This window comes from Anopheles coluzzii, chromosome X (genome assembly GCF_943734685.1).
Source record: "Anopheles coluzzii chromosome X, AcolN3, whole genome shotgun sequence".
NCBI lineage: Eukaryota > Metazoa > Arthropoda > Insecta > Diptera > Culicidae > Anopheles > Anopheles coluzzii.
The window spans coordinates 25,509,096-25,535,772 of record NC_064669.1 but is presented as its reverse complement, the minus strand read 5'-3'; the positions used below and the strand labels follow the sequence as shown (position 1 = coordinate 25,535,772).

Below are 26,677 nucleotides of genomic sequence, written 5' to 3'. Positions count from 1 at the left end.
CATCCTCAAAAACTGAATAATAGTTTCATCGGCAGCTTCTTCGGCAATATCAGCCAACAAACGATTCCCGGCCTCGTTGCGCTTATATAGCATTGGTCGAACCCACCATCGGCGACGACGACTTCGCACCAAACCATACAGGCAAGAAAATATTGCTGTAGATTCGCTAATATACCGCAGATCCATATTTCTCCAACCGGGAATCCAACACCACCAACAAAGAAAATTCCGGAAGATCAACACGGCACGTTCTGATGGCAAGCTATTTGCAATCCCAAGTGCCACAAATCCACTAAACGACCACTAAACGGCTTCTAAACGACTTAAGTTCTCTACCTAAACGGAATATAGAAAGACTTCGTTTAGCAGACGACAAACGACTCATGCATTCTAAAAATAGCGAAAAAAATGGTGGCGCTCTCTGTTGGTGGGATACCCCAACCAGTTGAGCTTCATCGCTTGGAGGAGAGCTTTCTCATTTCCTCTGTACTGTTGTATGGTTTCGCATTGAAGTTATGCATCGCTAGAACTAGAACGGCGATACAATTGTTTAAATACTAAACTTCAATGGATACCACCAGCACTGAAGCAAGTGAGATTTGAGTAATGGTCGTTGGTGTGAATACCCGTGTATCTGACCACACGACCATTCATATAGATTTTTGCTCGGAAAGTTAGAAGGTTGTATAGGTCATGATAAGATGAAACTTGCCGAAACACATTGCAAGAAAAGGATAGCAATATAATAATCAGTTTTAATACGCCATCTATTGATCAAACCAATGAAGCTGTGGAGCTTTCATTTTTTTATCTATGGATATTCAATTTTCCAGTCGTTTAAGCTTAATCTGTGGCGCTTGGGAATGTTTGCTGTTGACAAAGTTATATATTCAAACCGCGAAATTAATCCAAACATTTTAAAGAAAATAAAAACTTATATATATTTTTTCAAGCAAGAAAATACAATTTGAGCAATTCTGAGCGCGGACTTTGTTCAAACTACATGTACCGGGCCGTGTCGGATCACAGCGGGCCGATTTTGTATGAGATTTGACAGTTGGCGTTAACGGATTTATGGCATCGTCCGATGTCGTCCGGTACGTGTAGCTTGGCCGTAACAAACCAGTCCAATTGTAAACAAACCATTCCAATTTGTCTGTCAAAATTTTCATTAATTTTTTTTATTGGAAATCGGCCAAAACGGGCTTTCGTCGTAATCTGTAAAGAGTCTAATAACTTTGGTATTAAGGCTGGTGGCAACGCTTTTTCGCATCCCTTAGTGCAAGTGACAGCGATTTGCGAGGGCGCGCGAGGGCTCGCACGCCATACAAGTTCACTGCTCCAGAGCCCTCGCATTAAAGAGCTTGCGAGCCTTGGAAGTGTCATATGAGCGAGACAGCTGTATGTCAAGTGTATGGCTATCTCTTTCAGGCAAGAAAAAGCTCCGAAATGCAACGGTGTTGGTGGACAAAATTTAAATGGCCAAAAATTTTAACACACACACACACTTTGATAGCAAAAGTGTTGGTGGACAAAATATATACATGGAAAAAAGTGATATAACACACATCTCTATCTCTTCCATCTTTTCTCTCGGTATCTTGTTTCTCCTTTCCTACAACGTAACTCCCTGTGACCGCTTCACATGAATTGCGCGTCGTTCGGTCACTCCCGCATGTACGGCAGATTATCAGCTGGTTATGGTAATGTGTATGGGTTGTGGTTGTAGCTCTTTATTGGTGGGTTAAGTACATATATTATATGATGTGTGTTTTTTACATACCTGTGACCTTGACGATGCGAGAGCCGTTCAAATCTGGAATTGAAGTATTATTTTGCTTAGTTGGTGTGTTCCGTTCCGTGCCGTTTGTGTTGAGACCAGTGTTGCGAACGGTGACGTTCATCGACATAAAATTGTAAACATTCATTCGATTTGAAGCTTCCCATTCCCATCTCTCTCTGTCATTTGACATTCCCGTCAAAAAATGTCATTTGACATGAAGACGTTTTCAAGATACATTCATTTGATATTCGCCAACCAGTATGAATCGTGAATTCTGGCGTATTGCAAATGGCCGTTTTCATGTCAATCTACAACAGAGCGTGCGGTGAAAAGGCTTTCATTTCACTAGTTTTGCTATTTCACTAGAATCCCCATATTCAGCGATGATACACTTCATAACCCTCCGATCGTATCGATTTGTGTTGTTCAAAAAATGTCAAATGACATTCAGACTACATTGTTTACATTTAATGTCATTGCATCAGCCCTGACGGTAGCGACACGAATGAAGTTCGTTTAATGACAGTCGTGTCGTGGAAGCATTGAATGTCATCAGCCAAAAATTATTTTGACCGTCTGTTTACGGTGACTGTCATGAAAAATGTCAACAGTTAACAACACTGGTTGAGACCATTAAATTGCCATGCAGATCGACGGTTATGAAGCTAATTTCAAACGAGCGTAAGTGAATTATATTTTTCGAATTCGGTTTTTTATTTTGCATCATGTATTATCTTGACCAATGTTGACCTTGAGTCCATGTAACGACTATGAATGAGTATTTAAAACTAGATAAATGGCCGTTAAAATATACGAATTGCGTATCCTTTATGACATAATTAGGTGACGTGCCAGAAACATCCTAATCCACCCCCACCCCCTTTCCACATCCCTCGAATTGACCTATATTTTGTTATTGATATTGCTGTTCGTGATCGGCCCTACGTTGTGATATTTTATGTTAAAGTGCAGTGAAAAAATGCTTAGGGTTTAAAGGTGACCGTTTGGCGTACGCGTCAGTATATTACGAATCCTCTTAAGACAATGGTTGACAATTTTGTTCTTAGCCTAACGGACCTAACACTAATACATCGACAATTCAAACGAACGCTAACGCTTCACCCAGTGAAAATACGCACACAATATGCTGGATGAACGTAGCCCTAGCTGTCAAAACGCAACAATAACAAAAAACGTAAACAATTGCTAATCTGCCTTATCGCGCGCACTGCAAATTTCCACCTTGCCATTGTCATTGGGGGTTCATGAATAAGCAAATCAAAGCCCTGGGACACAATAACAAGGATCTTGGCGATGTAAAAGTTTCATACTGGGTCATAGTTCCCCGAAGCACATTTGAAGACTTTCCACAAAACCTTCAACTTCAGAGGCAATTTACTATATGTTCCTTTGCTCTGAGCTTAATGTTTGTGGGAAAACTTGCTTCGCAATTTTTAATTTCCTTTCCAACGGTGACGAGATTATGTCTCTAGCTCTTCTGGTTCAAAAGATATGGCCGTTTAAAGTTATAGGTTTTTTTTCTGCCATTTAGAGGATTTTTTTCTGCCAACCTGCCATTTAGCAGGTTTTTTTAATTAATACATTGTGTATCCACTCTACACACTCGGGTAAGTGTGCGTTAATGGCACCACCACATACTCACTCGGTGTGCTACCCTCTACAGCTGCTAATTTGCACAGAATTGCAAACGAAGGGCCAATAATGGTGTAAGTGCTTATGTTCCGCATATGAACCGTACACACATTAATTTCTTCCGACGGACACGGGCTAGTAAAGGTGCTCTCCTGATGGGTGAATTGATGCCCCTTCACATGCAGTTCTTCGCCCATCATTTTTGCATCATGATATAAAATGACATGACCATCCTTGGTCAGGAACCATTGATCGCGAAAATTGTCGCGCACGATAAACCCTTTTCGAATCACAGCCTCAGTGTAGCGCCCCACGCTTCTAACAGTAGGCCTTGTATTTGGCACTACTTGCTTCAGCCGGTTTGCTTCCACTCGCTGCAGCTCAAAGATGCGATTTACCGCCTGCGCTAGGCTATACCGCCCGATCCGCACCAACTGCCGGATGTCGTGCAACCTAGCCTCAAAATCATAGGCCGATATGGTGCCCAGGTCGCCAAACTTCTCCACATCTTCCAGCACGTGTAGCAAACTATGAACGTTACTGTTGACCAGTTCCGGGCTGTAGACTAGTGCATAGTCTGCCACAAACTGGTGCAACAGCTCGTCTGCATAGCCCCATCGTGCACGGTGGAACGATGTAGAGAACATCGTCATTGCAACGAATAACAGCAAAAAGTGGTCATACATTTCAGGTTTCAATCGGTCTTTCAAAACGGCCACTCCGGCGACCTGCAGTAACATTTTGTGCTCTGAAGCTTTCCAGTGCTCAATGTACCGCAGATCCCGCAATCGTCGTTTGAAGTGAAACGATGCCTGAGTCAAAAGATATCCGCCGACAATGCACGCCTATTCTCTGCTGTCATACGGCAATCACAGTACCGGTAGCCTCGAACCCACAAATACGTTAGCTTGCCAAAAACGCCTTTATCCGCGAAATGCAACCGCTAGGAACCCGGAAAGCTCTGAATCATGTCGCATTTGTTTAGATTCGAGAGTGGCGTAGTTTTTGTGCAATGCTCCCGGTATTTGTTTTCCCGAAACTCTTTGTCTGTCCTTGGCCGGGCGATTGCACCGTAACGGAAGAAACGCCGACGCGTTCTGGCGTCATACTCCGTTTGTATGGTGCACTTCTGGTAACCCTCGATCGCGTTGAACGCCTTAACACCTACAAAAAAAGTTAGCCATTGTACAATTACATATCATGTTTAGATTAATCGCTTGCTTTGCCTTACCTTTGATGTATGCGCGCGCAGGTGCATCGGCGATGATTGCCCGAAGCTTTACCCAATTACATTTACAACTGCCTATTTTTAAACCGTTCGCCTGCAAACGGTTCATTTCGTTGACGAACTTTTCAAAATATTCGTCCAGCGAGAGTGGCTTGGACTCGCCACAAAATATTGCCACCGTCATCACAGGGAGCCGGGGGACATTGTGAGTACGTATCAAGATCGGCCAAAATTGCGAGCGGCTACTTTTAAATAACGGCAGGCCGTCGACAAAAAAGTCCCGCTCAAAACCTCGTTCAGGTGGAGGCACATCGCTGGAAAAGAAAAAGAAAAACATACACAGTTTCAAATATTATAAAATAACTTAAGCCTTGATTTTAAAATGTTAATCTACTTACGGAAAATAGGATTGAAGGCATTTTTCGATGCCTTGGTACCAAAATTGGCCACCAGCTATCGACGATATTTGCCTCTCATCCTGTGATGTGCTGGCCGGTGGCTTCAGTAGCGTACGCGCATCGCTCGGCAAATTGTTAAAAGGCGAGAACTGCAAGTGACGCAACAGCAACGTGACGCTCCGTTGTGTTTGATTCGTCTCGAATGCCCAATTCCGAAGAACGTCCTCCATCGAAACTCCAGCGTAGGGAATTTGCGGCTCCAAACCCTCGTCCTGCACGATACCGTCGTCAAACACATCGATTTCGTCAGCGCTGCTGTATGCCGACAACGTCTCCCCGTCACTCTCTGGACCACTCGAAACTGGTGAACGAGTATCTTTAATTGTAAAAAATAATTAGCACAGCCCCATTACTACACCAAAGTATACAGCATACCCATCGGTTCCAATTGATCGGTTCCAGCTACTGGTTCGGTCATAACCGGGCTGGTCCCAGCTACTTGTTCGGTCAAAACTGACCTAACTGGACGCACTTGCATACCTAGATTGCAGATAAAGCACAAATGCAGATAGTAAATGCACAAGTAAAATTACTGCTATCACTGCAACCGTTGCTCGTCGATTGTTACAAACCTGAAGTCGAAGGCTGCGGCTGATTTTGCTGGGAGCGCTCCCACGCAGCCCATCGCTTTTCAAAGATACTTTTCTTTGCGTTATGCAGCGAACCAGTTTCTCTCTCACGTTTCGTAGCCATCGTTTCAAATTGCGAGGAATAATTCGTAAAAAGAAAGTCTTGTTCCGTACACTTGAATGGCGCTGGCTGTTATAAGTGAAATTTCTTTTTATCCGTTTGACGTAACGATTAGCTAAGTCATGCCCACCCACACACATTTGTGTAAAAAGCATTAGGATAGAAATCTTGCCTGTCATAACGTCCTAGCATGGCGAACAAAGCGAAATAACAAACAATATCAACAAGTGTCATCACGTTCATAAACATAATCACAATTGCTTCCTACTGGTAAGGTAGCATGTCATATCTAATTATATATAAATATATTGAATTCGTTTTTTGTACAGCACATGGGGATCATTTTTGTGCATGACTAGTTAATCTAGCTAGCTGGATCGTGATTATTTAAAAAAAATTCTCTATAATTCTAACATAACATTGAGTTATCACATCTTTTACCTTTCCTTACGTTAATTTTTTCCTATCATTATCAGTCTATCACATACAGTGTCCCTACGCTACCTGGTTACGTACATTCAACGAATGCAAACAGAATTCCGTTCACGAATGCATTACAAATTACGCAACTATACTACACGTAAAACGTTCAATCCGCACTGTTTATGCAAATGCCCTACAAAAACATATCTACACAATAATAGGACGACAATCGCTGGGTGTGGTGGGTCATATGACACTATGTATCCTTTGCAGTACGACAGACCGTATCTGCAATTGCACCATCCCGTTTACGACACATCCTGTTGTAAGGAAAGGTATTTGGTTCCAGCAAATGCTACCGTGTCTAAATGAAACCAATAAAAAAGAAAAAGGAAATGTAAGTATCATGCGTTTAATATGCACCAAAACAATTGACTTACCGTCAACAAATTTAGGACGATTCCTCTCAAATAGTTCGAAGGGACCTCATTTAATCGTCCGTCACGATCAACTAGTAGCGGCTTTTCGTACATCTACCTTTGTTAACTCCCGCTCTGTGTGTAACTGCATGTCACTGAAATATGATAATACAAATCAACGTACAACACGACGCAAAAGAACAATAGCTGAATTGCAATTGCTGGAACATAAGCATTATGATCGAATTAAACAGCAGCAAAATATTATTCGCCAACAACAGCTAGATTTGGACAAGGAAAGACTAGATTTAGAAAAACAAAAATTTGCATTCGAAAAAGAAATAGAATTAAAAGATATGGAATTAAAACAAGCAAAGCTTGATCTAAAAAGAGAAGAATTGAATCTCACAAGGGAGTTAGCGGAGAAAGACCGCGAGTTAAAATTAACCATAGCCAAAATGGAGCTAGAGCTAGGGTATAAACAAATTAGTAAAGAATAAATGCGAACTTTAATGTAACCAATAAATACAATTCCTAACCCAATTTGTAATAACTTGTTTAGTCTCTACAATGCTCACACTTCTAACGTCGAGAAGATATCCAGGCATAAAAAGCAGCTCATTTACATATTAATCAGACGCTCCTACAGTTTCGCCAGGCTACGATGCAATCTTTGAGCTTGGTCATCGAGTGTCATGCACATAACATTCACAGTTCATCGTGGCCTAGTGAGTTTGATTCATTTCATGACGGGGAGATATGTTGACATACACGTCATATAGCTTTATACCTAGTATAGCTTATACCGGGTCCACCATCGTCGTTTGACGCGGTTCAAAGTGCTTCGTAAATTTCGGAGTGGCCTCAGAGGTATGCGCAAAAGTGTTAAAAAGTAACGATACAGTCACAGCCGGTATGATTCTGCTCGTAGGTTGATTCTGCTGGTATGGATGTAGAAAAACATAGCTGATACGGGAATGGTTCCGAATCTTCCAGTAGGATAACAAACACTCTCCTCTGTCCGTCCCATCTAAGAAGTATAAAAAGCCTCAGTATCATTATAGTTGAGATTGATTGTAGAACAAAGCAGCAAATTAATCTGATGCTATCTAATGCACACTGAGCATAATGTCATTGAACAGCTGATTCCACTCCAAATTATGCTCAACACATATGTTGTGCAATGCACTGCAAACATTTATGACTTTTCCACATTTTTCTGGTGCATAATTAAAGCAACCGTCTATACCATTAAGACATCTAAATCTCGATTTTAATATTCCTATAGTCATCTCTACGAGTATCCGGCCAGAGGAATGAGATGAGTTGAATAATGCTTCTTCAGAACCAGGATCAGGATCTCTATGTGGTCTAACAAGCCAAGGTTCTCCTGGGTATCCGGCGTCACCTGTGTTAAAACAGTAGTACTATAATTACGCAAGTCTGTATAGGTGTACTGATTTATATTACCAAGTAATTTATCAATTCTTCCGGTTCTGTGTAGTTCTTCGAAATGTGTTCGAGCAGCACTCACTCCCCATACAAAAGCATCGTGATACCTGCCTGGAAATTTGGCATTGATAGATCGTATGCGACATTTATGATCACAAATCTAGAATTAAACTAACCAGTATGTTACTTCATACCATAAAAACATTATTTTACACATGAATCCACATCGGAAGTACAAACCAACATAACGTTGAGGCTATAAACGTTTTCGATTGATGTACAATAAAGGTCGGTAGTGTGGTTTTTTTAATTTTTATGTGTGTACCATCGACGCACATGGTAATGTTGGCAATGCCTGTTTTACGTTGGAAATATTCCTTGGAATCATTTCTTTCGTCTTCATTCATCGCCAATGAAATCCAATCACCGAGAAGGGATTCAAGTGGAGGCAAAGCATCACGCAGTGTTTCTGAAAACGAAGCCTGTGCTATTGCGCAATGAAAATCCTTGACGGTCGATTTAATGAATCGTTTCAGATTGCTGAGATAACATATTTAAGAATAAATTAACTATTGAATGTAAATTACTCGAAGGTTTAAGGTTTCAGTTCTTGTTTCAACTATGGGTTTGATCATTCAAATGTCAATGAACAATTGCAATTACAGCTTAATTAAAATTCATTAAATTATAGCTTTCAATAAATTAATTGGTTAAGCAATACGGCCTCGCCTTTCAATGTTTAAAAAAATCACATATTTTTGACACGTGTTGAATACTATGGATAAAAGGCATGTAGCAGAATTTATTAATTGTATCACCGTGTTGAACGGCACCTGAACGATTGGGTTTAATTTTCCGTTATTTCAAATTAATATGTTATTTAATTTCATCCTTCAACTTCATCGGAGCGCTTCAATGGTACAATCGTTAACTCAAACGACTCAATATGACCGTCATGGGTTCAAGCCTAGAATATACCGTCCTTCCGTAGCAAGGATTGACTATCCGGCTGCGTGATAATGAATTAAGTCTCGCAAGCCTATATAGTCCGGCATGTCCGCGTAAGACGTTACTCCAAATACAAGATGAAGAATTAATTTCATCTTCTTATCTTCTTCTTATCAATAAAAATGAAAGGCTTTTTTGTATCGTATTTGTCTGTATGTACTGTATGTTTTGCATTAAGATATAACTAAAACGTTGATTTGAGTCAATTAAGCTACATAGACAGTTTATAATAGTATAGGATATGATTTTTTGTGCTCCTTTAACCCCTAAATCCCCTTCTTCCGCTACCCTTTCACTTTTTTTGACAGTTTCATCAAGATATATTGATGTGAATATTTTGTTAAAAATGAAGCACCTTACCGATTTTGCTGAAATTTGGAGAGAACATGCCTTATGGTGCAACAATACACTGAGAAAAAGGCTTATCCATTCCGGATAAGGGGAGGTGATTAAAATTTAAAGTTTAAAATAATAGTTCTACCTAAAAACACTCTATCCTCTTATTCATCCTTTGTTTCTCTTTTAATCCTTGAACATGCTATATCTACACTTTCTGTTGAAATGCCTGAACCTTATCCTGCAGCAACGCCACCTCTAACTGTTACGAGTAACCGTGCCGACAAACCGCGTGTCCTTTATTATGGCATGCGGAATGTAAATAAGCTAAATGACAGGAGATAGGTTTAGACATTTAGATAGGGTGACAAGATCGATCTTCGAATTTCGAACATTTAAGAAAGGGCAACGTTCGCTGCGTAACGCGATGGCGGAACGGCCATCGCCGGAAAAAAGGGATAAATACACCGTGCGCAGAACAAACGGTCTCTTTAAAAGTTAGCGAACGATAGATCGCGGTTTTTAAAACTACTGAAATCTAAGCTTGTCTTTTTATAATCGGTTGGTCCGTTTTTAAATATATTGAAGATTTGTACGTTAGTGAAACGGTCGTTATATTTTGTTCGCAGCCGTCGAGGAGCCAACGGAGTTGCATTTGCAACACTAACATTCATGCTCATTACACATTTTGCACTTAATATATTTCTTATTCTTATTTGGCGCAAAAACACTTCTGTATTGAAGGCCTGCGTACATCATTCACGGGCGAGGCGTGGTGATTGATTTGAGTAGAAATGTTGTGTGTCAGGGCTTTTGTTTTTGTGCAAGAATATTAGTGTTTGATTTTGATTGCAACATCTCGAAAGATGTGTTTAAATATTGTCACTTATATACAGGTGTGAAATATATTCACGAAAAGGGGCTGGCTGCGATATTTGGTGGAAATTTGAATAAGAAAGTGTACACCTCTATCGCTGGTCGGTTTGCAACTGCCCGCTGCGCAAATTCGAGCAGTTTCCTGCGCAGGAAATGTACCAAAATCTCCCGCTGTGCAAAGCGACGGAAGAAATCATGGCGTTCTGAGAATTTTCTCATGCCATCTTTTTCCCTCCAACGGCAAATTTGTCAAGCAGCTCGTCGAGCTACCCGTCCCTTGCTCCGCTTCATACCCCTCGCCTGAGCGCTCTGTCGAAGGTTTGGATGTGTTGGTGCGTCAGACGGCCAATCGCTGTCAGCCGTCGTCCGTGCTTTTTCCCTCCATAGCGCTATCTCTTTCCCGCGTGTGGTCAATGCTCGCGAGCTATTGTGGCGCTTAAAAAACCGTTAACACACATTGGAGCGATGCATTTGAATTTTCACAAATCAAACCAAAAAAGCGAAATGAGTTCAAACGCTGCCACGTAAAAATGACTAAGGAATCGCCAGCTCACGCGCCGAACTCTAATTCGCATTAACACGTTCATCTCGGCGCTGAGTTTCATCAGCTTTCCGTTCCGTCGGCATCTAGAACGCAAGCTGATTGTGAAACCGGCACACTGGAAAGTTCACAGGTAGTCCCTGGGGCCTGCCATCGAACTGAACGTGTAAAGCATTAAGCATAACTTTGTTACACTAAGCTTTTTTGCTTTCGTATGAAGTAGATTACACAGATATGCTGAGCCATCTGCGCACCGGTGTAAGCGTGCGTGTGTGTGCAACACTTTCGCCAAATGTGTTTTCTTCCGGAATGTTATGATCCATCGGTCAAAGAAAAGAACGTGTTCATGACAAAGGCGGATTAGGGGAATCGGGGGCCCTAGGCGGAAAGACGAGTTGAGGTCCCTGTAAATGGTAACTGATGACCGGGAGGAAGGGGTAGTGGCACACAGCTGTTGGGAGATTGAACAGTATACTTTAATTGCCAGCGGAGGAAGGGGTGGCCATCCAAACTTACGATCATCGGTCATAGGCCCTAAAATTTTTGCCGACATGGGGAGGGGGGGGGGGGGGGAGGCGGTGCAAATGGGGCCCAACAACCATCTTTCGGGGGCCCTTGTCGCTAATACTCTGTTCACTTGTAGACATACGGCATACTATAGACTAAAGATCTTCGGCGACCGCCTAGTCCGTCTATCGTTAGATCCGCCGCTGGTTCATGATGGTGTTTTGTTGTTGAGGAGGTGCATCCTTCCTCCTGCCTGCTGCGTATGCACCGGGCAGCAGACAGTGTGGCAGTAAGCAAGTTGCACGCTGGATAGGAGCGGGCCCGCGTCACCGCCATCATTCCGCACATCTGCATGTCCGTCGTGGGTTCTAACCGCGTATGAACCGTCCGCCGTAGCAAGAACTAAGTACCCCTAAGTACCCTAAGTAAACTAAGTCAAGTCCTGAAAAGGCCAACATGATCGCGTAGGCCAGGGGTCTCCAAACTTTTCAGTTCGCGGGCCGCATTACTTCACATATCATTGAGTTAAGGGCCATTTTTTCGTTGCCTGTAAATATTGTGAACGTTTAAATTTCGTCTTTATAAGAAAACACTACCATAATATACAAAACATATATAGCTTTCTATTAATGAAGTATTGTCTACGTCTCTGAAAAGCAACAATTTCATTTTCTTCAAAAATAGTCACAAAAATTAGCTATTTATTTAGATCTTTACTAAGTTGCCACGGGCCGCATAATAGGCTCTCGAGGGCCGCATGCGGCCCGCGGGCCGTAGTTTGGCGACCCCTGGCGTAGGCCGTAATGACAAGAATAATAATAAGAAAAAGAACTTTTAAGCGCCATCCGTACCGGGGAAAAGTTTGTCTTAACTTTGTTACTGCCGGGTCTACCGCCGTGGCGCGACAAATGCACGGAATACACTAGACCAAAGGACATGAACCTACCGAGCCGAACCCATTCCAAGGCATTGACGGTCAATCGGCGTCATGATACCGACTCTAAGCCAACAAGCCGCCAGATTCTGGACGGACAGGTGCAGCACCATACGCTCGCCATAATAAACAAATCCAGAATCCTCTTTTGTATGAATTCAATTCAAGTTTTGTTTCCACTAACCTACCTGAATTGGAAAGAAATTTTCTGCATATCACATGCACGTTTGCTTCGATCGTGTGTCTTTTTAATACCCCCAACAGTAGAGCCGGTCGCAAAGATGGTGGTGTCAATCCAATGGTTGTGTTCCCAGGTGACAACTTTTCTACATTTTTAGCTTAAACTCCTCTTGAACAGCTCGATTTAACCCATTGCCTCATATAAACGCTTGAAAACATGGGTGTGTGAGTGAACAATGATGTGTTCAAGCGTTGAAGTTTATGTCAGAACTTCGGTAGAAGCCAGACAAACAAGAAGCTTGTAGTTTCGTCCTCAGTGGCGGGTCAAGCCTCTCCGAGGCCCTAGGCGTTATGGTAGACGGGGCCCCTTCACCAAATCCATCGATGGGGGGGGGGGGGGGGGGGGGGGGCGAAATGATGTACGAATCATACACTGCACTGAAATGGTGCACGAATCATATACAATTTTCTAAGTTTGCTGCAGTTACATTTTTTACTGAAAGCTATTGAGTAATACATGGTTTTGTCGTTTCACTGAATATTTGTAAAACAAATTACTGAAAATGCATTTATTTATTCTGTCAAAACGACATGTAAGTCAGTTTGAGCCTCAAAAGAAAATATAATGCGATGCCCGCTTGTTCGTGATGAACAAAAATTTGATTTGGGTAAGCGGTTACTTACAGACACCCCGATAAAATTTTAGGTGCATATTCGGCTTGTGGAATTAACGTTTTGGTTGAAAAAAATCTTCACACCACTTTGCTGTTCTTGTTGAAATTTCGTGATATCCAGGAGTGCATACCAAATCAACAAACTTGCTTCGACAAAATACAGTTCACATCTGTATAAAACTTTATGAAACAGAGATGAACATGAGCAGAATAGACTGCCACCCTGCGCATCAATAAAAACTTCAATTCCAATACTTTTTTTCGCCAATTTTTAATCGATATCAATGACTAAACAATCAGTAATGGGGCCCTTTTCGTTGTAAGTTCGTAGGCTGAAATTTCACCTTTCAGCTGTTTGCATTTTGTAGCAGTTTTTGAGCAGCTATCTAAGTGGGTATAATATACAGGTGGGCTTATCCACGTAGGTGTATGAATTTAGAAGGCTGATTTTTATCGCTTCTGCTTCTGAATGAAGATTTTAAGAGTGTTTTGATTACTCATCAAGCCTCAAGAAAGCTTGTTTGAACAAAAGTTTTCACCCATTCTGTCAAAAAATGATATTCAAATTTGGTTTTGAAAAACATGCTATGAGACCACCTGGACTACATACACTTTGATTCCAGATTCCACCACGTGATATCTTAAATGCAACTTGGGGTAAATTTTCTGCCATGATCGGAGTTGGTTTTATTTATTCTCAAAAGAAGTTAAAGGTTTCGGAATTTTTTGTTCCGTGTTGTAAGTCGGAAAGTTATCGCTTTCGCTAAGCCAGTTACGTTTGTCTTTTATTGACAAGAACGATGGTTCTAAACGATATTTTCTTTCCTACTTTACAGTTTCCAGCTTGTGTTTCATAACACGGACGATTTGATTTAAAATCGTCATCGTGAGCATAACATGAAAACAATATTTTGCTTTTACGTTGGTGTTTACAATGAATACTGAAGTACCGTCTTGCTTCGAATTGCGGCCACTTCATTTTCAATCGGTCAGAGCGATAACTTCTTGCACGCGAAAAAAACAGTATTTTCATTCGAATGTAACTGGAAATACCCTGGATTGCAGTATGTTTGTCTCAAGTGATCCGCGGACCACAGGCTGGAGACCACTGCTTTAGATCAGCTGCTTTCTAAATGATCGAGCGTTGAGGGCCAGGAGAATGCATTTTGTTACACATCCATTATTATATTGTTACAGTTAATACACAAAATAACTGGTTTATGATATTAAACAATGCAATTGGTTATATTGTTGTTTTTCTTAAATTATTATATCTTCCAAGCAAGTTTCAAATTCGTTTTATTAACTTAAAATTACTAAAATTGATTGTAAAGATTCTTCAATTAAGAGTCAGCAGCATAGTGTGCAAAAGTCATACAAAGTTCCAAACAATTAAGCAAAATTGCAATATCGCTTCTCAATGTACCCTTCCTTCCATGTTGCAAATTTGTTTCAGGATATATCTGAAGATGGTACAAAAACCTTAATAGCTGAAAAATTATCGAGAAAAACGTTCAATCGTTCAGTACTAGTATGAGGCCACGGACAAGTAAGGCCAGGTCAGACAAATTGATAGTGCATTTCCTTAAAAAAAAACTCCTAGAAAATCGTTGCATCCTTAAAAAGCAATAGTTAGCAACCAATAACCATTGTTCTCGTAAAATCAACAGTCAGGTTTTTATGGAATTATTCGTTTCTATTTTCTAATTTCTCCTCAAATTTTGCCATATTGATTGGTCCGACAATTCATGTTATGGTGATCGAATTTGGAAGAGTTCAACGATATGAATTGTCATATTAAAATATGTTCAGTTAATTTTTATTGAATAGGATCTTCCTATCTTTCAAAATTGGGCAAATATTTTCTCGGGCCTGACTGCATATTGTGGCGGGCCGGACTTTGCCGACCGCCGCCGACAGCTTAATTAAGTCAAAATTTAAGTGATCATTCATATCGATATTTCCTTTCCGTCGACCCTTCCAATTTTGACCCAAACCCTTCAACAGCTTGCCTTTCTACCATCACTTCGTCCAGTCCACAATTTTGACTGGGGCCCCAAAGGTTAGCCGGGGCACGAGTTCTTAGTTTTTGCGAGATAACATAGACACAAGCCAAATTAAAAAGCGCACACATCGACTTCGGAATCGATTCTTGTATGAAACCTCAACAGATAAAAAGAGCGTGCTTGGTGTCATCCAATTTTTCTTGCTAATTTCTACGGCTAAGAACCGTTGTGTTGAGATCGGTTTCGGAGCCTTTTAATGTCGTATGTGCATGTAGTTTGCGTGAGGCATCTCTTGTAACGGATTTCGCTTTACCCAACTCGCGCGTAGCGTTCAATGCATTTGGGCCAACGATGATGAAATGATATTGTTTTGAGCTGTGGGCATGTATCGCAGCGTTCTACGCTTCCAACTAAGGTGCACATGTTAAACAAAAATATTGCACATGTTAAAAAGGCAAATGTTTTCTGCTTCTGATAGTAAAATGCTTCTGATAAATAAAATAAATATGCTTCTAATAGGTTTGGTAGTAATAGTAAATCTGATTGTAAACCTAACACCCGGAGGGAAAATGGGGGTGTATTGGGTTGACAACACCGAATGGAAGGGGCCCCTCAATCGACGGGATCATCAACAGGGCCCCAGATGGCCGAGGCAATGGAGATTGTTCTTCGTATTATGGCTGTGTATGGCTGTATGTAGATGCAGCTGTAACGGTTTTTGGTCTTGTTGTATTCGCAAAAATTGAAATAGTCGATAAAACCCATATATAAATGAACAAGGTCCTTAAGTTCCTTGAGTATTTTTATACCCTTCCCCCCTTCCTTCTAACTGAAACCTTTCCCATTTCCCCTTCTCTTCGGTCCACAAACTTGATGTGTTCGATTAGGATCAAGAATGAAAATTTTAGTTTTTGCATTAAAAGACACACACAATCTACTATCCCAGGCCAGGAATGTGAATACCATTTTTCGTGTGAAACAGCTGTCTGCTTTCGGCACACAATCGCAAAGAGGTAGCAGGGGCCCCGTATGCAAGTACAGGACGGTTCATCCCAGCCAAGAGCGCACACAATGACATCGATTTAACCATTTCTCGAATGAAACCTCAACCCACTCAAGCACCGTTGACCAAACGACCTTCCTAGGCTTTTTAAAGCGACGCGAGCTTGGTGTCAATTTTTCCTGCTAATTTCTCCGGCTACGAGCCGGTGTATTGGGGCCTTTAAATTTTTGTCTGTGTATGATGTGTGCTTGTGGCTGTTTCAACGGGTTTTCTTTGTGGTTAAACTCAGCGCTGTAATGTGTTCCGTGCATTGGATTTTAGCAGCAAGTGTCTCTGCGTTTTTTTGGTGAGCTCGTGCATCGACCATCCACACCAAGACACCAAATGGACGGGGCTCCTTATTGATGGGGCCTCCCTAACGACGGGGCCCTTACCGACGGGGCCCCTTCATCGAAGAGTCCACATAATCGTTGGGGCCCCGTAAACCACCTTTGAGTTTTGGCTTTAGTATAGCTGTAACGGTTGTTTACTTTGTCTTCACGCAAAAAGTTGTATGAATACCACCCCGTGCCGATTTCCCCTTTAGTCAGTTGACCACAAAAGTTGAGAAGGGCCCTGCGTGAAAATTTAAGGTTTTGCGTTAAAAGCAGGCACGCTCCACGATCTCAGGCTTGAGATGTGAATACCATTTTTCGCGTGAAAACAGCTATCTGTTTTCGGCACACATCTTCAAAAGAAGTATAGGGGCCCCAGACAAACACAGGCACGTTTCATCCAAGCCAAATTGAAAAGAGCGTCGGAGACGGTTGAAAAAAGGCGGTCGGAGCCGGCTCCGGCTTCGGAGCCGTTTTGCCCATCAATTCTCGAATGAAACCTCTACCCACTGGAGCACCGTTGCTTGCTTGATGTTAGTCAATTTTTCCTGCTAATTTTACCGGCTACGAGTCGGTGAATTGTGTTTCGGGGACTTTAAATTTTTGTTTGGGTGTGTTGTATGCTTGTGTTGTGTAACGGGTTTTCGGTGGAAGTTAAGCGCAGCGTTCTGTGCATTCCATTTTAGCAGCAAGTTGCTCTGCGTGTTTTCGGATTTGGGTGTCTCGTGCACAGGCCACCCACACCAGCAAAAATTTACGGTTTCTCACTCTGCCCTATTCTTTGCGCCAACGATGATGAGGTATTGATTTGAGCTGTGCGCGCGTGTCGCAGCGTTCTTCGCTTGCGACATTGATGCCAGTATTGGCAGATTTCTTAGAACATTTAATGTGCTGCTTTGAATAGTATGGGGCCCCGGTTTTCTGCAGTTTGGGGCCCTCGACAAAATACAGTGAGTAAAGCGATGGGAAAAATGAATGAATTAAAAATGAGTTTTTTTGAAATACAGGCGGTCCCCGAGATACACGGTTAATGGGAATCGTAAACGGCCGCAAAATACCGCGTATCTCGAATTTCCGCGTAAGTCGAATCTCGTGATTTCCAGCTGAAATTTCACTAATTTTCGTGTAATTTTGCAAGTAAGGGGCGGTTTCAGTCACTTTATGAATTATTTGATATTATTCTGACTGAATATAACTGTTTTAAACCTTTTGAAATAGTTTTTAACATTCGATCAAAACGGAAATTATTTGGCAATTTGCAATTGATGTGTCAAATCAGTACAATTTGCTCAAAGAATTGTCAAATTTAGAAAACCGCGTATCTCCGAATCCGCGTATAAGAGGTACCGTGTATCTCGGGGACCGCCTGTAGATGGTAAAAGTCCCATCCAGAGGGGGGGGGGGGGGGGGGGGTAGAATCGATACGAAGTCGTATCCAGACATCCACAAGGACGGGGCCCCCTAGATCGTCGGGGCCCCTGGCGGCCGCCCACCGCTTAACGCGCCACTGCCACTATGCATAAACACAAATATACTTATGGTTTATTTCCTAATTATAATTGTTACAACAGGACCGTTCAACATTTACTTCCCGGCTCAACCACTACTCTCCCTTTACAAGTGCTTTACTCGGTGACCCTCATATTCATCTCTTTCTCCTACTCTTTATCATATAATTTGTAGGAAAAATGAAAAATATTATCATACGACACACCTCGGATCGCAATGCGAGATTTTCCTCGTGAAGAAAGGTACTTGTAGAGCATTTGAATATGCTCGTTATACGAAAAACTTATTGTAACAGTTTATACTGTAGTGGGCTGAGATGAAATATGAAGTGGTCACTTGCATCCAGTCTGCGTGTCAGACCTGTTGGACCCTAAAGTCGCTGTTGCTGGTTATTTATGTTCTGGGTACATCATGCTTTGCTGTTAGGAGGGAAGAGATACTAGTATATGTGGTATATGACGCTAGTATGCTTTTCCGCGTGGTGGCGTAACAGCCACAGAGTAACAGAGCAGTATACAGAGTAATAGTAAAAAAAACGGCTCCTCAACCATCACGAATAGCAGTTGCTTTTATGAAGGAACGGTAATTTACTCCAAAGTCGGAGCCGGCTCCGACCGGCTCCAGATAATTTTGGAGCCGGCTCCGCACCCACGGCTCCAAAGCCGGTTCCGGAGCCGGCTCTGCACCAACGGCTCCGGAGCCGCCTCAGCTCCAACGGCTCCGGAGCCGCCTCAGCTCCAACGGCTCCTGAGCTGGATTTAACACAAGGGACCAAACAAACTTTTTCAATAAAGTTTCAATCGAGGAAATCCGTAAATAGCGGAGAAGGTCATGCTTAAAATAATTTATCAAAAAAATCGATGAGTTTCGAATATAGTTACGAAAGGCGAGACCAATGAATGCTACACAACGTCATACATGTCAATACTGCAATCACATCGTGTGTTAGCTTCCACGAGAAGATATATTCTTTTTTTTATTACGCCATCGTACAATGCTGTCTCTATTGAACCGTTGGTCCGGAGGCGTTGGTCCAGAGCCGTTGATTTGTCACCGGCTCCAGAACAGTGGGCCCGAAGCCGGCTTCGCAGCCGTTGGAACGGAGCCGTGAATGCAGAGCTGTTAGTCCGGAGCCGGCTGCAGAGCCATTGGTGCGGAGCCGTTGGAGCGGAGCCGGCTCCGGAGTCGTCGGAGCGGAGCTGGCTCCGGAGCCGTTGGTGTGAAGCCGGCTTCGGGAAAAAGTCGGAGCCGGCTCCAGACTAACGGGTTGGTGCGCTCCGAAACGCCCATCACTAGATCACAGGACTGTTCTTGGACGGAAAGGAAACTCGCGTGATGAAACTCTATGAGAAATAAAAAAATAAAATTATTTCTTTTTCATTTCACTAAAATATGAATCAAATTTCCACTTTCGACACAAGTCCAGTAGAAAGTACATAATTAAAATTAGATTTACAATAATTTAATAGTTCAACCTAAAGCATCTATTGCACGATTGCAATCCAGTTGCAACCAGTCGAATTGTAAACAAACCAGTCCAATTGTAAACAAACCATTCCAATTTGTCTGTCAAAATTTTTTCATTCATTTTTTTATTGGAAATCGGCCAAAACAGGAGTTCGGCCATAAAAATTGAGCAACCTAGGACCGCAGACAAGCAAATCAAGTCGGACCGGGCCGCGTCGGACGCCCGCTGTCATCCGATGTCATTGGGTTGACGTTTGTATATTTTCTTTGTTGATAGTCGTTTCATTTTCTTGATCAGACTAATATCTCAAGTGAATTGAGTATTAACCAAACTACAGATTCTCTTAAAATGGATTCGAAACCGAAAAATTCGTATAAAACCGCTAAGGGAGAAGTAAGTATTTGATTCCCTTTTATTCAACGATGTATTCCTATGTCTTAAATGCCATGCAAATGCAAAAAATTCATAGAATCAGTGTTTACATTGCAACACTCCGCTAGCAGAGTGACTAGCATGTTATAAAAGAAGCTATTTTAACACTTTGTTTTACATTATTTCAGCATTTGTTTACGATGGAGGATACTTTGCAATTTATATCCAAAATAGAAGCGTGTCCACTTTTGTGGAATAAAAGGGATCCTCAATATAAAGATGTGGCAAAGCAAGACAATGTGTGGCAGAAAGTGGCCAGTGAATTGAGCATTCCTGTACTTTTAGCCAAAGAGAAGTGGCAAAATCTACGGTCTACATACAGAAAAAATCGAATAAAGGTTAACAATAGTATCCAGTCGGGAGCAGGTTAGTTTCGACACTAACATCGGTTTTTTATAACCCTTGTATGTAACACTACTATATATCCACTGCACCGTTATATGACGCTACTATATCATTTTATTTTAGGTTGTAATGAAATATTTAGACCAAATTGGTTCGCGTACGAAGCGATGCAGTTTCTCAACGAAAATCTAAGTGCTGGAGACACAATTGATACGGTAATGCAATTAATTATTTATTTTCTTTTTTGTGGCACAATCTGGATGTATAATTTTGCTCTGGAATAGTGGTGTAAAAGCGCGCGTGATGGTGAACGTGTATTCAATTGGAATGACCAAAGTATATAAAGCATTGTTGAGACACGACACCGAAACCCTGTCATTTGTCGTGTTTAACAAAACACGAAGGTCATTTCGTTGAGTTTTGAGCATTCGGCTTGGGCGAATAGTTTATGTCTGTTTATATATTTTTATCAGTTCTGATTAAAACTAACTGCTGTGGAGCGCCGTTTATCCGGATACCTTTTATCCGGTTGTCCGTGAATCCATGCGGTTGAGAAATACAATTCAATTCAAAGGTGTCATTGCGTGCTGAGGAGGATGTTCAAAACAACGCTTATCAGACATCATTGTCATTCGAAAATCGCTAACATTTATTTCTAGTTTCAAATATTTTCATTGATAAATTCAAATTCAAGTAAATAATAACTGACTAGGTGTTACTAACTAGCACTACACTGTTAAAAAAACTTTAAAAATTTATGATGAAAAATGAACATAGACTCATTATCGAATAACATGTTGACTCGAATAACACGTCGAGTATACTGAGCCCGGATAAACGGCGTTCCACTATATTCTTGGGAAATAATGCGGTCATATCATTGGTTGGAATTGAAAACTCCATTAAGCTGTTTCGTTCGTCCAGTGTATCTATTTATTTGCTTATTAGCTTACTAAATTACCATGAGAAGTTTGAGTACGATTTCAAGATAGAGTACAATCTGTTCTCGAGTTACGCGGTTTGTGCGTTCCCGAGGAATCCGCGTAACTCGAATATCAGCGTAAGTCGAATTTCGCGGTTTTCCGTCAGAAAAACATTGTTAATTAAGTTTTTTTTATTTAATTGAGTACTTTTGTAGTTTTATCACTCATTTGATACGATAATGCCAAGCATTCTGATATTTTTGGCTTTTAAGTAGATTAAATTTATTTAAACAAATGCAATTTATACTGCATTGGACAAATTTTGAAGCAAATTATTTTTATTTGACGTTTAATCTGTTATATTTAAAAAACCGCGTATTTCTGAATCCGTGTACGTCGAGAACCGCGTAACTCGGGAACAGACTGTATTAATATTTTAGTATTAAGCATTAACGACTAACAAACTGTAAAACTTAGTTATTTACAGATTTATCCCTGAGATCACTGTAAATATTGCACCAAGTTATAGGGAAATGGGTCTTTCCTCCTAACCCTAACAACCTTTGTACATAATAAAAAAATCCCTATCAATTGAAATATCACTATTTTAAATGCTAAAATTTCATGCTTATCACATGTTTCATGATGACGGAATCACACGCTAATGGAGAAACTATAAAATATTTCAATTAAAAAAACTCAATTTTATTTATCTGTTTTTTTATATTTTTAATTCGATTTACAAACATTATACATTAGCCTTTAGTTCTTCACTATTAAAACTATAACTCCTCTATGGCCCAATCTTCAAAAAAAAATTAATTTCCCATTTTGAAATGGTGTGCCAGGTGGAAACGTATGTTTGCCAGGCGTGCAGAAGGTCTTATTGGGATGCTTTGTAGTCCATCCAAGTTATTTGTAGATGAAGTAACATTTGCCGGATATGATGGTTCTTCAAATGTCCCATAACTAGCTTTGTTCCTTTTCCGTATAAAATTGTGGAGATATACAGCAGCCATGACAACTTTACTAGCCTTTTCAGGCTGCAAGTTTATTGAGGTGTGCAGCACTCTACACCTGCTAGAAAGAATTCCAAAGGCTATTTCTGCGGGGATACGTGCCTTGGACAGTCGTTGATTGAAAAGGCTTTGAACACTGCCAACAGTCGATCTTCCTCCAAAAGGACGCATACAGTAATCTGTTAAAGCAAATGCTTTATCCCCTAACATCATATATGGCACTAGTACACTGTACGGCACTCGTAGGACGCTCGGTTTAGGAATATTCAATTCCTTTCTTTCAAATTTACCCTGTATTTTGGAGTTTCTAAAAATACCACCATCCGAAACCCCTCCCTTTCCACCAATATCAACGTATAAGAAATTATAATCAGCATCAACAATAGCCATCAACACAATGCTAAAATAGTGTTTGTAGTTGTAGTATAAACTACCAGAAAAATTCGGTTTGTGTATGCGCACGTGTTTTCCGTCAATCGCTCCAATAACATGAGGAAATTGCCACCTTTCCTCAAATCGGCGAGACACAGCTAACCATTCTTCAGTTGTTTCTGGCAGCTGAAATGATAAATAAATATGTGGTTAAACGTAAACGATTTCCAGCTAAAATATTACTATTTATTGTGTAATTTTGTAAGTAGGGGGCGGTTTTAGTCACATTATTAATTATTTGATATGATTCAGACTGAATATAACAGTTTCAAACCTTTTGAAATAGTTTTTAACATTTGATCAAAACGGAAATTATTTGTCAACTTACAATGGATGTGTCAAATCAGTACAATTTGTTCAAAGAATTGTCAAATTAAGAACACCGCATATCTCTTAATCTGCATATAAGAGTGATGGAGAACATTGAATAACATTTGAAATTTATTCGTTCGAATTCGAAATTCGAACTGAATTAGAATTAGGATAGAAATGAACTGGTAGGCATAAATAAGGATAACGAAATGAACTCACAAATGAATTATGTAATGAACTCATGACAATCTAATATGCAGTAGCAAACAGTTGAACGAGTAGCAAACAGTTGAACAGTTGAAGAAAACAAATTGTACAACGTAGACGATCATTCGTGAGGTTTTCTCACAAAGGGGTATCGTGTATCTGGGGGATCGCCTGTACTCCAAAGTCATAGAAAGTAAACACTACGTTACTGCTGACCTTTGTTATACAAGTTTTTTTTGGCCAATTAAATTCAAGTTAAATATTTCATAGTATTATGTAGTAAAAATGGCAGTTCCGTAGTACAGTCTTCATCTCACACGACTATACCACTCGCCCGATGTGGATTCAATCCGCATACAATCAGTCCCCTCGTAGCAAGGACTGATTATTCCACTGCGTGGTATAAAATAAGTTTCGAAAGCTTGTACAGATCGCATATGACGTTACGACAAAAAGAAAATGTAATAAAAAAAAACATATAAATATCAAATTAACTCTTCTGCTTTTAGAATATAGTGATATCAAACAACATCTCTCTTTTTCCAGTTAAGACCACCTAAAAGTTTGGTTCACCGGCAAAATTTGGAAGCAACAAGCAACCCTTCCAAAATACCACGGCTATCTCCGTCGTCTAGCGTGACGAATCTTGATGGAGCAGTACCAAGCACGTCGAAGAACAAGGGATCGCTTGGTCAGCATATACCAAGCACGTCGACGAACAAGGGATCACCAGGAATACCAAGCACGTCCCCTGGCCAGACACCGCGTTTCCAGCTTATGCCTGGAACGTCGATCGTACGAGGACAGCGTGTCCAAATTATGTCAAACGCGACATCGGGACAAGCGTTGCGATTTCAGCCAATACCGGTCATGTCGACTAGCCAGGCTGCACCAAACACGTTCTCAGGACAGATACCTCGGTTCCAAATTGTACCATCACTGTCTGCGGGAGTTGGAACACAAGTTCAGGCGCAAAATGACACGTCGACGGGACACGAATCGCGCGGTCAGCCAGTTCCGATAACGTCAACAGATCAAGCAGTAGCGGTCCAGTCAAGATCGAACACGACAACTGGCATACCTGAAACGGACCAGGGAGTACGGGTCCATTCGGAACTGGAAACTTCGATGAACGAAGAACAAGAAGAACAACCTAATAACGCATCGTCACAAAATGCTCCACGGCTTTCTAGACAAGCTAGAGTTGATGGAAAAATTTTGAGCTGTCTAGAATATCTTGAGAGTTCATATCAAAAAATGCAAGAGCGAGAACCCGTGTCTGCGTTTTTAGATTTGGTAGCCGAACAAATGCTACGTAGAAAAAAAGAGGATTTGGAAAAAATGCAAAATGAGATTTTGCAGGTCGTTGAACGATTTGAAATCGATGATAGAAATGAATAGCAGTAGCTGTGTCTCTGCAATGAGGGATCTTGTTCCCAGTGAATAAGGAGGGAGGGGCATCGATGGATAGGACGTTAGACCGCTTACCGTAAAGCCTACAGCTGGTTGTAACTTAACTAAACAGCGTGGTCAACGGTTATGTTACGCAAACGTACTGCATTTCGATACGGATTTATGTTAAAAAACAAATATAAAAGCAGCGTCATCTGCACAAACTATCTAGGTAGCCCTGTTGAATTCAGAACCAAATTCGTGTAATTTTTGTTTTTTTTTTTTCATTTTAGTTTAAAGACATTCTAACAACATGTCGACATATATGGACATATGTGGATATATGGATATATGACCGAATGGACCGTGCCTCCATGAGTAGGACTGAATATCCTGCTATGGCGGGGGAATCAATAAGTCACTGCAAACCAACCCCGCTAGTGATACATCAAGGCCTCGACCGACAACGGGTGTAGTGTCAAAGAAGAAGACATTCAGAACATTGGTCCTTGCATAGTGAATCAAAGTATTAACTACTTACCGCTACATAATCAGCAAGTACCTCAATCAACGCATCACAAACTTCTGGCACTATTTTTCGGATGGTGGACGGAGATACCTAAAATATGTATTTAAATAAACTGTGCTTTATGTCGATATGTTTTGTTAAACTTAACTTACACGAAATAGAAACTGCAAACTTTTAAAATTTTCTCCAGTCGCTATAAATCTTAACCCGATAATCAGACGTTCACGTACTGTGATTGCCTTTCTCATGTAGGTATCCTGTTTACATATTTTTGGAGTTATTTTTTGTAACATGTACTCAAAGTCCTCCTCCGTCATCCTCAAAAACTGAATAATAGTTTCATCGGCAGCTTCTTCGGCAATATCAGCCAACAAACGATTCCCGGCCTCGTTGCGCTTATATAGCATTGGTCGAACCCACCATCGGCGACGACGACTTCGCACCAAACCATACAGGCAAGAAAATATTGCTGTAGATTCGCTAATATACCGCAGATCCATATTTCTCCAACCGGGAATCCAACACCACCAACAAAGAAAATTCCGGAAGATCAACACGGCACGTTCTGATGGCAAGCTATTTGCAATCCCAAGTGCCACAAATCCACTAAACGACCACTAAACGGCTTCTAAACGACTTAAGTTCTCTACCTAAACGGAATATAGAAAGACTTCGTTTAGCAGACGACAAACGACTCATGCATTCTAAAAATAGCGAAAAAAATGGTGGCGCTCTCTGTTGGTGGGATACCCCAACCAGTTGAGCTTCATCGCTTGGAGGAGAGCTTTCTCATTTCCTCTGTACTGTTGTATGGTTTCGCATTGAAGTTATGCATCGCTAGAACTAGAACGGCGATACAATTGTTTAAATACTAAACTTCAATGGATACCACCAGCACTGAAGCAAGTGAGATTTGAGTAATGGTCGTTGGTGTGAATACCCGTGTATCTGACCACACGACCATTCATATAGATTTTTGCTCGGAAAGTTAGAAGGTTGTATAGGTCATGATAAGATGAAACTTGCCGAAACACATTGCAAGAAAAGGATAGCAATATAATAATCAGTTTTAATACGCCATCTATTGATCAAACCAATGAAGCTGTGGAGCTTTCATTTTTTTATCTATGGATATTCAATTTTCCAGTCGTTTAAGCTTAATCTGTGGCGCTTGGGAATGTTTGCTGTTGACAAAGTTATATATTCAAACCGCGAAATTAATCCAAACATTTTAAAGAAAATAAAAACTTATATATATTTTTTCAAGCAAGAAAATACAATTTGAGCAATTCTGAGCGCGGACTTTGTTCAAACTACATGTACCGGGCCGTGTCGGATCACAGCGGGCCGATTTTGTATGAGATTTGACAGTTGGCGTTAACGGATTTATGGCATCGTCCGATGTCGTCCGGTACGTGTAGCTTGGCCGTAACAAACCAGTCCAATTGTAAACAAACCATTCCAATTTGTCTGTCAAAATTTTCATTAATTTTTTTTATTGGAAATCGGCCAAAACGGGCTTTCGTCGTAATCTGTAAAGAGTCTAATAACTTTGGTATTAAGG

At 41.0% G+C, this 26,677-nt stretch overlaps 1 protein-coding gene across 3 annotated transcripts in view; it reads left to right on the top strand.

Moving 5' to 3' along the window:
- Window positions 1–26,677, top strand: part of LOC120956685 (transcription factor kayak) — a 139,072-nt gene that overhangs the window by 64,379 nt on the left and 48,016 nt on the right. The window contains exon 4 of one of the 3 annotated variants that reach the window (XM_049606750.1): window positions 23,739–25,241. The exons of the other annotated variants lie outside the window; for them this stretch is intronic. Within the exon in view, the coding sequence (XP_049462707.1) occupies window positions 23,739–23,742 (4 nt within the window). The 3' untranslated portion in view covers window positions 23,743–25,241. Of the gene's footprint in view, window positions 1–23,738; window positions 25,242–26,677 lie in introns of those variants that run through there. 3 annotated transcript variants of the gene reach the window in all.